The following is a 12,790-nucleotide window of genomic DNA, read 5'->3' as shown; positions in this document are numbered from 1 at the left end:
AACAGCCAACGATAATGTTATTCATACTTCGAGCTGCCTCTAGTAGTAGATTATCCTTTTGTTACTCACGTTAAGTATTTACTACTGTTATGTGAAATAACGACACAAAGCTCAGCCAATAATTTTTAAGCATTTGTATTCAAATTAATTTGGCACTCGTGTAAAACGTTGTTGTAATTACTTTTTCTCATACTGCACTCCATTTCATGAGAGAGGTTTTGGAAATTCACAGAAACATTCCCCCGGTTCTCTGTATTACTTTGCGACTGCCTCCTTACACTTCTTGTCCTCTGCGAAACTGCTCCTATTCAGATTACTCCTTCAGCTTGGGAAACAAGTGAAATTACGTACTGTATCATGTGGACTTAACGATGACTTAATCAATCCGTCCCACCCGAATTGTATAACATTTCCCCGCGTGAACTTCAGTGATCGGACGTGTGAAGTCGTACGGTAAACAGTTTTTATGATAACGCTGCTCGTTTTGCCCAAGGGCCACTGCAGAAATTAATGTTTGAAACACTATAGCAAGAGAAAACTGCGACAAAAAGTGTTCCTTTCCGGTACTATAAAATGGGTGGTTGTAATGATTCTTTGGCGACAAATAAATGTTTCTGTGACGATGAATATATGTTGTATCACGTAATTGACTGACTTTCTTTTAAGAAGTGTGGTGAAGTTCTACCACTTGTAACAGTACAATATAAAAATAAGTTTCTCCGTTCTCCGTTCGCATGTGATGAAATATGCTACAGCTTTTCACGCCGTGCAAACAGAAAAAGTCGAATTCATCAACAGTACAGACACAAGAAGCCTGCTGTACCTTTATCTGAATCTTAAAGTTACGGGCAGCTTGTGTATTCTATGAAGACTGCATTTATTCTCATAGACAATAAACTTATACACGGCCTTGGGTCGCAAACACATTAAGTGCATTTTGGTGATGCTAAAGGGGACAGAACATTATTTTGCAATATCCTAATTCATCGACAATTATTTTTATATATTTATTTAAAAATCAGTATCTGCTTATAACAAATACTCTAGTTATTCTGATTATTAAGTTTTTCAACACAGTGGAAAACTGTCTTAATCTGTATATTTGTTTAATTACGGAGCTGCGTTGTCCATTCGCTTTTCTGTTTGAACATTTTGTGTGACAGATTCTAAAGATTACATTATCGGGTACCATTCGAGTTGACGTAATGAATTTGTAATGAGGTGGAACAAAGCGAAATGGAGCGTCAGAATTTCGAGTAGTAATGTGAACCTATCCCAATGCGTTTTCTATGGCATCGGAGTGAAACTCAATATAATATTCAAATTTATAAATCTGAAATGAAGCATGTACCGATAACTTGAACATCTGTTCCGTTACTAACTTTCCTATTTCGTGCTGATCTGCAATTCCCTTTATTCTATCTTCCTCCAGACTAGGCGAAATGGTACATTAACAGTAATGATTCGGCTGAGTGTTGCTTACGTAATGACGGACGAACTAGACCAGTACCGATCACTTGGTGAACGACAGGACTTTCGAGCGGACTACCTTCAGGTGGTATTCGAGCTGCTACTGCAGGAATGCAGCCTAAGAACTCTGTCTCCAAATCAGGAGGTGTAACTGTTAATTTCCGTTCAGCAGATGGTGTATCAAAGAATAAGGATGACCATTCCGCACAGTCCACTGAGTTTCAGGAGCCAATCGCGACGTGGAAGGGCACGTCGCAGTCCGTACTCAAATACAACGTGCGCTACCTCTGCCTCCTGGGGGTGTGGTCGCTCACACACTCGCACCTTTACCACCTTTTCAGCGGAACGGCTTTCCTGCTAGGGGTCATCCACATCGGGGTGGCCATCTTCGGTTCCTACCTCTCCAGAGATAATATCGAGGAGCTGACTCTGATGCTGGCCAACCTGTTCATAGTCTGCGGTGGCGTTACCAAACTGGTCTTCTTTCTCAAAGATCGAAGTATGTATCGACGGCTTGTGTTGGTGACAGATGAGATTACTACCAGACAGCGCTCGTACTGCGATCTTGATCCTGCTCTCAAATCTAGACTTACGATCTCGGAGAGACTAGTGTCCCGTCTGACCCTCTTCGTGCCAGCTTACATAGCGACAGTTTCCATCGTCTGGGTACCCATGCCCCTCATAGCTTACACCAACGAACGGAGACTGCCTTTCGTGCAACTCCCGATGGTGAACGAAGTAAGTTCCTCCACGTACGCACTACTGTACGTCATGCAGAGCGTCCCATCAGTACTTTTCTTCAACATTGGTTTTGGAGTAGACGTCTTCTTCGCGTGTGTCATGATCAATGCAGCCACTCAGCTGAGGCTTCTGTTCCATCGGATTAGAGACCTACGAATTGGAGGACGCGATGCTGTCAAATCAACTGGTTCTTTGTGCTCTGAGTTTACATTACGTAAGAATCATGAGAGAATGTATGAAGAACTATGCACCTGCATCCAAATTCATCAACAACTTGTAAGGTACGTCGGATTACAAACATCGGTGCTACCTGTACACGACAGATATGTCTCTGGTGTTCTGCTGTTTATGTCGGCTGTAGAATTTCATTGCCGCACCCATATCTGTAACAGACGTTTCTTTTCCCCATATGGGTGATATGTTAATGAAATTGACGGCAGTGATGAGTCGTAGTATCGGTTAACTATTCAATCATAGGGAGTAGAGTGACGTAGTCGACTCGAGATTGTCCGCATTTAGAACAAATTCCAAGTTTCTCAATTACGATTACGTTTGTAAAACAGATGCTCTAAACGGGTGCGGCTAGAATACGTCCTGTCATGGCTGAGTTTATTCTCAGACAGAGTTCGAGAGCAGAAATGAAATCATATAATCCGCGACAGTCAATTATCGAGGTTTCTGACTCAAACAGATAAGGGCATTAAAATGTCGCTTTGATGCTGGTGGGGGTTTGGTGCTCGGTTCCTTTTTTGAGCTGGGAACATGGGGTGAAATGTTTTTGGTTTAGACCGGACCAGCGGTCATTTGTATAGTCATTTGAAAATACGTACCTATGTTTAAGCATATTAAGCAAAGAATGAACGACGAACCGGAACTGGTATCCACGAAAATGGTGTGAATCGATTTTGCTTTTGGAAAGATTTTAACTGTGGTGAAAATAATGCTCAGTCCAGAACACTGTTTGTATGTCCACCGTTCAGATTTTGTGTGCAAAAATGTCATTCCCAAATAATTCTGGAATGGAGCGAGACTGATGGTTCAAAAAATGGCTCTGAGCACTATGGGACTTAACATCTGAGGTCATCAGTCCCCTAAAACTTAGAACTACTTAAACCTAACGAACCTAAGGACGTAACACACATCCAGGCCCGAGGCAGGATTCGAACCTGCGACCGTAGCGGTCCTGCGGTTCCAGAATGAAGCGCCTACAACCGCTCGGCCACCGAGACTGATGATTCAGACTTGATCCACCGGTGTATCGGACCTTGATATAAGGCAAATTTTAACCGTCTGAAAACATCTTGTTTCGTTTTGATCCTACGTACAAAAAATAAGTTTTTCAGGGAGGTGCTGATGTGCGCCATTCTAAACTTAAACTTGAACGAATCGGCTCAAACTTTACACGAAGGTAGATATATGGATCAAGTCGAAACGCAATTCTCTTCATGCAATAATTTTTATCCGTTGCCATGCGGGGTAGCTGTGCGGTCTAGGGCGTCTTGTCACGGTTCACTCGGCTTCCCCTGTCGAAGTTTCGAGTCCTCCCTTGGATATGGGTGTGTGTATTGTCCTTACCACAAGTTAGTCTAAGTTAGATTAAGTAGTGCGTCAGCCTAGGGACCGATGTCCTCTGCAGTTACGTCCCATAGTCCTTACCACCAACTTCCAAAAAAATTTTATCATTTGTCAAATTAACGATGGTTTAAATTAAAGCTAAATGATACGTGTAAAATTCTATTTCACGTGAACTGGATGCGTGGAAACGGTTTAGATTAAATAAAATAAATAAAACATGCATTCTTACTATAAAATTGAAAACTCGCTTTTAACAATCTACCTTCATTCAAATTTTATGTGCAAAACACACGTTTTCAATGAGTATCTTTTATGTGCGCCACTTCTATGTATCAAACTGGTGCGCATCGGTTCAATTTTTTCTAACACTGTAGACAAATACATGTAATTGATGGTCGTCCTATTGTTAGATGGAAGCTTGATCCTTTGCCATGATAAAAGCAACATGGCTCGAGAGACAGTAACAAAAACACTTATACCCGATCAGTCGTTGCCCGAACCAACAAAAATCTACTTCGGTTGCGAAGCTATTTTCAATATTATGGCAGAGTAAAAGTTGGGAAACAGGAGGAAAAATGCTCCTATCGTAGGGTAAAAAAAAGGCGAATAGGTTCCGGGTGAAAAAGGAGGGAACTAACTTTCTGATTTATCTAGCAGCTTCAAAGACGTTTAAATCAAAACATCTAGACATATTCGTGCTTTTTTACGAGTTAACCCTGCATCCCGAGCACAATGATCTCTCTTCGGCCCGTCCCCAGTCCCATGTATGTGCTTCTGGAGAGTGGAATCCCTCTATAATAGGAAACATCCGACAGTCGGGGTGAATATATAATAAGAGCTATTCCAGAGTGGACATATAAGCTTCCCAGACATTTATGAGACGTTGTGTCATATTGCACGACATTTCAAATGCCATGTTGGATGACATGATGGCACGTGTCATGTTATGCGGCATTGCGTCATCTATGTTGCTGCTTTACTTGACGAAGTGCATTATACACCGAAGCGCCAGAAAAACTGGTGTAGGCATGCGTATTCAAATACACAGATATGCAAACAGGCAGAATATGGCGCTGCGGTCGGAAACGCCTACGTAAAACAACAAGCGTCTGGCGCAGTTGTTAGATCGGTTACTGCTGCTACAATGGTAGGTTATCAAGAATTAAGTGAAATTTCCTGGCAGATTAAAACTGTGTGCCGGACCGAGACTCGAACTCGGGACCTTTGCCTTTCGCGGGCAAGTGCTCTACCAACTGAGCTACTCAAGCATGGCTCACGCCCCGTCCTCACAGCTTTACATCTGCCAGTACCTCGTCTCCTACCTTCCAAACTTTACAGAAGCTCTCCTGCGAATCCTGCAGAAATAGCACTCCTGAAGGAAAGGATATCTGCCAGGAAGTTTCATATCAGCGCACACTCCCCTGCAGAGTGAACATCTCAGGCTGTGGCTAAGCCATGTCTCCGCAGTATCCTTTCTTTGAGGAGTGCTAGTTCTACAAGGTTCGCAGGAGAGCTTCTGTAAAGTTTGGAAGGTAGGAGACGAGGTACTGGTAGACGTAAAGCTGTGAGGACGGGGCGTGAGTCGTGCTTGGGTAGCTCAGTTGGTAGAGCACTTGCCCGCGAAAGGCAAAGGTCCCGAGTTCGAGTCTCGGTCCGGCACACAGTTTTAATCTGCCAGGAAGTTTCATATCAGCGCATACTCTGCTGCAGAGTGAAAATCTCATTCAAGAATTAAGTGAGTTTGAACGTGGTGTTACAGTCTGCGCGCGAGCGATGGGACACAACTTCTCTGAGGTAGCGATGAAATGGGGATTTTCCCGTACGACCATTTCAGGAGTGTACCGTGAATACCACACATCAAAATCTTCGGCATCGCTATGACCGGAAAAAGTTCCTGCAAGAACGGCAGGAACGACGACAGAAGAGAATCGTTCAACGTGACAGAAGTGCAACCCCTCCGCAAACTGCTGCAGATTTCAGAGCTGGGCCATCAACAAGTGTCAGCATGCGAACCATTCAAGAAAACATCATCGATATGGGGTTTCGGAGCCGAAGCCCCACTCGTGTACCCTTGATGACTGCGCGACGCAAAGCTTTACGCCTCGCATGGGCCCGTCAACACCGACATTGGACTATTGATGACCGGAAGCATGTTGCCTGGTCAAACAGGTATATTTTCAAATTATATGGAGAGGATGGACATGTACGGGTATAGAGACCACCTCATGAATCCATGGACCCTACATGTCAGCAGCTTAGATAAAACCTTGAAGTGTCGACGATTCCTATCGCACGAAGATATGCAGCAGGCAATTACGGACTTCTCCATGCAGCAGGACACATTGTTTTACTAAACGGCTGTCTTTAACCTGTGGCGTCGATGGCATGATTGCCTAATCGCTCATGGCGATTTTGCCTGTCTGTCCTACTGATTCTCGACTTACGGCTTCCGAATGGAAACATTTTTATTGCCCATGATATTTTAGTTGGGTGATGTTTGTGAGCTGTTTGGTGGTCAGAAAATGTGCTATGGGAGCTGTTACTTCTCAGCTTTGAGGTTTTACTGAGTATCTCGTTTTAAAGTTCCTGGATTATTGCCCTATGTACACTGACTATCAAGTGTGGGTTGTGAAAGCATATATGCTTGTCTTGCTGAATTTATCTGCAGATGAACCGTATCCGAACTTTTTCTCTGTTTTGCGTCCTAAAACAGGTGAACATTATATCCAGTAATTTTATCTGCAAACACGAGCACTACAAGAGCAGCAATACCAAATGATGAAAAAAAATTTGGAAAATTGTTTATGTGCATGCAAAACATTAGTGGTTCTATAACAATTTCTTGGGCCACAGCCAAGGTTTCTTTCGTTCCTGTTGCAAATTTACCGAATAGTCTAACCCTCTCGGTCCTTCAGTCAAAGTCGAGCCACTAAAACATGTGAGATAACATTCGATATGTTTGTGTCCTGGTTGTTAGCCTACATTGTGGTACAGTATCGAGCAACTTTTGGAGCTCAAGGACCCAGGAACTGGCTGTGCACCTGCATCTAATGTTTGCAAGATACTACACTATGTTAGTGAAGTAAGATGTGTTGCAGATGCATCATGTTTTTTGAACCCGTGATGATTCTTTGAATGGAACATCATACTCTTAATATTCGAGCTTAATACATACTCTACGATTTTGAGACAGACGAACGTTGTGGATATCAAACTGTAATTCTGTGCACCGGTTCTTCTCCTTTTTTGGAAACATAATTGAGATGTGCTCTTTTTCAGTCGCCCAAGATTATTTGCCGTGCAAGAGTCTCAAGAAATTTGATTTGGTGACTCTTTACGATATTCAAGTTCGTGTAAATTTAAAATGGTGCGCACTAGCAAAAACAAAGAAACGAGTAAAAGGTTTATTGTCCAGAAAAAGATGCGGCGATCCGGCTCTGTTGATCCTGCATTAACTGACGAGAACTGAGTGCTATTGCGAATGGCGACAGAATAAGCTTCCGCCATATTTAAAAAATCATCTAACGTCCGTATGAAATACAGTGGTGCGTGAAATTCGAAATGTGCTTAATATGAGTGCTGCATTAAAGATTAGATAATGCACAGCTCTTTCATGAATACTGTGATGAATGCACGGAAATATAACACAGGAAAGATCTTCATCTGAGAAACTTTTATGATTATTGTAGCATCAAGAGAGAAAAATTTGACTTAAGTGACCTTTATACTAACGATAATATGTATTACAACTTATTAGAGATTACCTTTCGTGTAATGTATATGATCCGTGACTGTGAAAATTCGGAACGGTGTAAAGCAATCACTGGCTTCGGTCCGAGCCTGTAAATGTCGTATCGTGGAATTAATGAAAGGAAAAAAAAAGGAAGATTAATGTTTAACATATCTTGAGCAGCCTTTCACTACACAGTTTGAATTAGATTTCAACAGTTCACATTTGTTAGGATGCTGAAAGACCGTGTCTTACTTGGGTGTGAGTTTCATTCCCGTATTTACCCACATTACATACGGACTGCATTTTATCCTCTGAGTAAAGCTTTATAACAGCTGAATTTTATTGTTTTGTCCGGCCATTTTTAAATGTTCGTATTATACTGGTAACACATGTCTTTCATTAGCCTCTCAGTATGTTATTTTCTAATGTTCTATCTTTCCGTTTATGTCATTCAGACCACGTTCATGTTTAATGTTGTAATTTACGATTTCTGTCCGACAGTGTTATTTATCCTAATGAAATTATTGTTGTACTCCTTCCATCGGAGCTATTTTCCATAGTTATATGCAACCATGTATTCGATTCAGTGGACGAGTATAACTATATGTTACGAATATAGGAATTCTGTTTGCAGGTACCTCAAGTTCGTCGGGAAGGCGATGGATCCAATTGCCATGACGCAGGTTGTCTTCAGTGTCCTGATCGCTTGCGTCACACTGTTCCACGCCACATATGTAAGAGCCCTGTTTTTCATCTGTGTCCAATGTATATGCAAACTATCATTCTTTCAAGACAGTCACAGATAAAACAATACTACCCCGGTCACAATAATCTTAAGGAGGATTAATAGATGAACGCCCATGTCACTTCCTGGAATTACTAATGGCAATTAGTAAAACGAAAGAACCAAAATATTGCTTTTATTAGTTACATTAGCAACCAATGTTGATTTAACTGAATATCGAAATGTGACATAGCTGCAGAGGATGAAATGAAGTTAACCTTCTGGTGGCCTTGCGAAAATGTTCTGTAACTGATGGCATTCAAGCAGTAGTCACGACAATCATGGATTGTTCTTCCGCTTTAAAAACAAATACTGTAGTTCATTAAAAGCTTTTCCGGCATTAACAACTATCGATAAACGGACGGTAGTATCAGAATGGGAAGGAGACAAGCATTTGTGTATTTCACGAATTTTCCACTTATGTACCCGTAATTTGAAACTTTAGGTGTTCGTTGATTGTTTTACTGTTCCACAAACCTAAATATCATATGCATCTTTGCTAAGTTTTTCTCAGTTTCATTATGTGTGGCAGAAACAAACATTCTATTACGCAGCTCTCCAAAGGTAACATTTCTAGCTGAATAACATTTGTAACTGTAGCCACATTTCATAGTAAATGAATTCAGGGAACGCTTTCAGTATTTCTACAGCTAACTGAATGAACGGCCGTGCTATGCAAGAACAATCATCATGGATAAAATAATGTTTTATTTTTCCGTTTCATTTTCGATCTGACAGTAAAGCCTTCAGGATGTCAACGATGGGAACTATCTTTTAAAATAGGTAATTCAGCTTCTATAGCTTTGAGTCAGCATGGAGCAAACAGTATCATCTGCAACAAGAGAAATTCATCTCGTTATACGTTCCCACAGTCACATCTTCATTGGGTCTACGTTTACTCAGGTCTAGAACCAAACTGGTCATCAATACTAGATTTTTTACTACAGAGTAATCGGCGTTATCGTCATTTGTGGCTCCGTTCTTTCATTCTACTTTAAAAAGTTATTTATACGTTGAAGGACAAGTTACAATACACACCATAACTTGGTTAAGTCATTCAGATTGCACGAACAGAATCAGAAGATGAATCTGCCACAGTTTCCGCCAGTTGTTTTATTGAAATGTTACAAAAAACTTTAAGCAACCGTTCAACAACAAAGATAGCAAGCACAGCGCAACAGTCACCAAATAACTCTCACTAAGTCTCATTAAAACTCTGCATACATTTTGTATTAGTTGCTAGGTTTGCTGCACATTCCATTCATTGTTAAATACTTACATGTCCTCGTCTATGCTAATCCTCGTTTTACTATTCTCCAGACATGATGTACACATTCATGCCTGTGAGAGTGTGTAATTATTCTATTTCTAACGAAATATTGCTTACTGATTTCTGTCGTAGGTGGAAGAAACCGACAAGTATCAACACTGAATTTTTGGTAAAGCTTAAAATACGAACCCAAGGCACTTCATACAGATATGCAAATTCTAAGACGTTCGTAGAAATGTCAGTTATAAATCCTTAGGTGAAATTTTAAATACGAACTGAAATTTTGTTTCTGCGATGAATGAAGACCAAGGATTAAAGTAACAACATTGTTGCGTTTCATCCAAAAATAGAGGCTCAAAGAAGGATGCGATAATTTCTTAAAAGGGTCTGAAATAATTTCCATTTTCTCTTTCACGTACTATGCCACAAGTTTGTTGGTTCCGGAAGGCCTGCTCTTGTACCTTGACAACTGTACGACACAAAGCTTTACGCTTCGCCTGGGCCCGTCAAAACCGACATTGGTCTGTTGATGACGGGAAACATTTTGCTTGGTCGGATGAGTCTCGTTTCAAACTGCATCGAGCGGATGGACTTGTGTGGGTATGAAGATAACCTCTTGAATTTTGTAATGGTGTTGCGCGTGTGCAGTTGGAATAATATGGGGCCCCGGATCCTCTGACAGGTGACACGTACGTAAGCATCCAGTCTGATCACCTGCACCCATTCATGTCCATTGCGCATTCCGACGGAATTGGGCAATTTCAGCAGGACAATACGAAACACCACAAGTCCAGAAGTGCTACAGAGTGGCTGCACGAACACTCTTCTGAGTTTAAACACTTCCGCTGGCCACCAAGCTCCCCAGACATGAAAATTATTGAGCATATCCGGGATGCGTTGTCACGTGCTGCTCAGAAGAGATCTCAACCCCCTCGTACTCTTACGGATTTGTGGACAGCTCTGCAGGATTCGTGGTTTCGATTCCCTCAGCACTACTTCAGACATTAGTCTAGCCCGTGTTGCGTCGTGTTGTGGCGCTTCTGCGCGGGGACCCTAGACGCTATTTGGCAGGCGTACAAGTTTCTTTGCCTCTTCTGTGTATATTGTGCACTTAAATTGCCTTTGGCCTTTAACGGCGCCGCATGCGATGACGTATAATTTTCCTTTTATCTCGGAAATTCATGTTTTAATCACTGATGGCACAGAAATTTAGATTTTGGCAGTGAATTCATTTCCAATTTCACGTTATTTTATAAGTCTTTCACAATGTCTTAAATGTCTTACTTCTACACAGTGCATCTTTTGTTATTTCTATATTTACTGTTTCCAAGACTCATTTCCATACTCTGCAGTTACTACTTCTCATGTTTTATAACAATTGACTTTTGATTCGTAAAGCCTATTTTTCTCATCGTAGAAAATATCTGCTATTTTTGTGCTTTGTTGTAGGCATTGTTAATTTTGTTGTAAGATAATATCGCTTTACAATAGAAAGTTTCGACCTTAGCGTCACTACTTCGGTGTGGATAAAGAATATTTTAAAGCGGTTTGTTGACAGCGGCATTTAGACGCTGGTCAAGGACCTGAGGCTAAACTCGTTTCCCGCCACGTTATTGCTTTCCTGACAAGACACTAACGAAGGTTAATTTTGCACCTACTAATAATTACACAAAATCTGTACAACATTTCGCGAATAGCTATGTTAAACATTTCAAGATAACAGAAAAAGATGCCGATGACCAGTGTTGTGACATATGTAGCTTATTATCGGAACCATCTGTGTTTTTGTATTAAAACTGTCGCATAGAAGACGACGGGATCTCCAGGCGGTACGCTGTGGCAAGTGCTCGTGAAAAATGGCGAGCAAACGGACCAGTAGAGACTAGTCTTCGTGAACAGTGGCTTTATTAAGATTTGAGGACGAATGATACGTCTTCAGAAGAAGTAGTTTCTCAAGAAATCCCTTACAGAAAGAGTATTAAACAGCCAGGTCGCATCACCGAACAGACTATGGAAGTTGGTATGGTAGTTGGAGCTATACGCATAGAAAATTTCATTTCAGAAATCGGTAGCGAATTCAATATTCCAATATGCACTGTGTCAAGAGTGTTCTGAGACTATCAAGTTTCAGGCATTACTTATCACCCTCTCGCCACGGACAAGACAGTGGCCAACGGCCTTCACTTAATGACCGAGATCTACGGCGTTTGCTTAGCGGTGTCAGTTCTAACAGACAAGCAACACTGCGTGAAATAACCGCAGAAATCAATGTGGTTGGTATCACGAACGTATCCGTCAGTTCAGTGCGGCAAAATTTGACATTAAGGGGGGTAGGACGTCAAACGGGCCGACTTGGAGCAGGAGAGGCACCACAGCACATTTTAATTTCCACTGTCTATACTTTTACAAATAAACTAATAAAACTTTAATAGCATGACCAGGAAGGATTCAGGATTCATACTCACAGCAGTGGAAGTTCAAAAACGTACATGTGAAATTTCATCATTTTTTCACTTATTACTGGCTGAATTTATTGCTGTAGGTACACTTTTCTTCCTGAGTAACAGAGATTCTTCGATGAATTTTTCATAGCATACAAACAGTAGTTACAGGTGTATGAAACTCTATCCTCGATCCTTCCTGGTCATGGTGACAAAATTTTAAGAATTTATTTGTGAAAGTATTGACAGTAGAAATTAAAATGTCCTGTGGTGACTCTCCTGCTCCAAGTGAGCCCGTTTGACGTCCTACCCCCCCCCCCCTTAATGCACTATGGCAGCAACGACCGACGCGTGTGCCTTTACTAACAGCACCAGATTGGTTGCAGCGCCTCTCCTGGGCTCTTGATCATATCGGCTGGATCCTAGGCGCCGGGAAAATCGTAGTCTGGTCCGATGAGTCCCGATTATTATCGAAATTACGAGAGAGCACATTCCGGGAAGAGATGGGGGACATTTAGTCAGCGCGAGAGCGTTACGGAGATGCTGAACAAGCTCCAGTGGCGGACACTTCAAGAAAGGCGTTACGCAATACGGAGAGGTTTATTATCGAAATTACGAGAGAGCACATTCCGGGAAGAGATGGGCAACATATTACTACCGCCCACGTATATCTCGCGTAATGATCACAACGAAAAGATCCGACAAATTAGAGCAAATACGGAGACTTACAAGCAGTCGTTCTTCCCACGCACAATTCGTGAATGGAACAGGGAAGG

General features: G+C 41.6%; 1 protein-coding gene across 1 annotated transcript in view; it reads left to right on the top strand.

Moving 5' to 3' along the window:
- The first annotated feature begins 1,581 nt into the window (after positions 1-1,581).
- LOC124712112 (odorant receptor 43a-like) overlaps positions 1,582-12,790 on the top strand; it is a 53,551-nt gene continuing 42,342 nt past the window's right edge. The window contains exons 1-2 of the mRNA XM_047242409.1: positions 1,582-2,492; positions 8,154-8,253. Coding sequence (XP_047098365.1) covers positions 1,582-2,492; positions 8,154-8,253 — 1,011 coding nt within the window. The remainder of the gene's footprint in view (positions 2,493-8,153; positions 8,254-12,790) is intronic.

This window comes from Schistocerca piceifrons, chromosome 8 (assembly GCF_021461385.2).
Source record: "Schistocerca piceifrons isolate TAMUIC-IGC-003096 chromosome 8, iqSchPice1.1, whole genome shotgun sequence".
NCBI classification, from domain to species: Eukaryota; Metazoa; Arthropoda; class Insecta; order Orthoptera; family Acrididae; genus Schistocerca; species Schistocerca piceifrons.
Note: the sequence above shows the minus strand (reverse complement) of the source record. Positions and strands in the feature narration are given on the sequence as shown.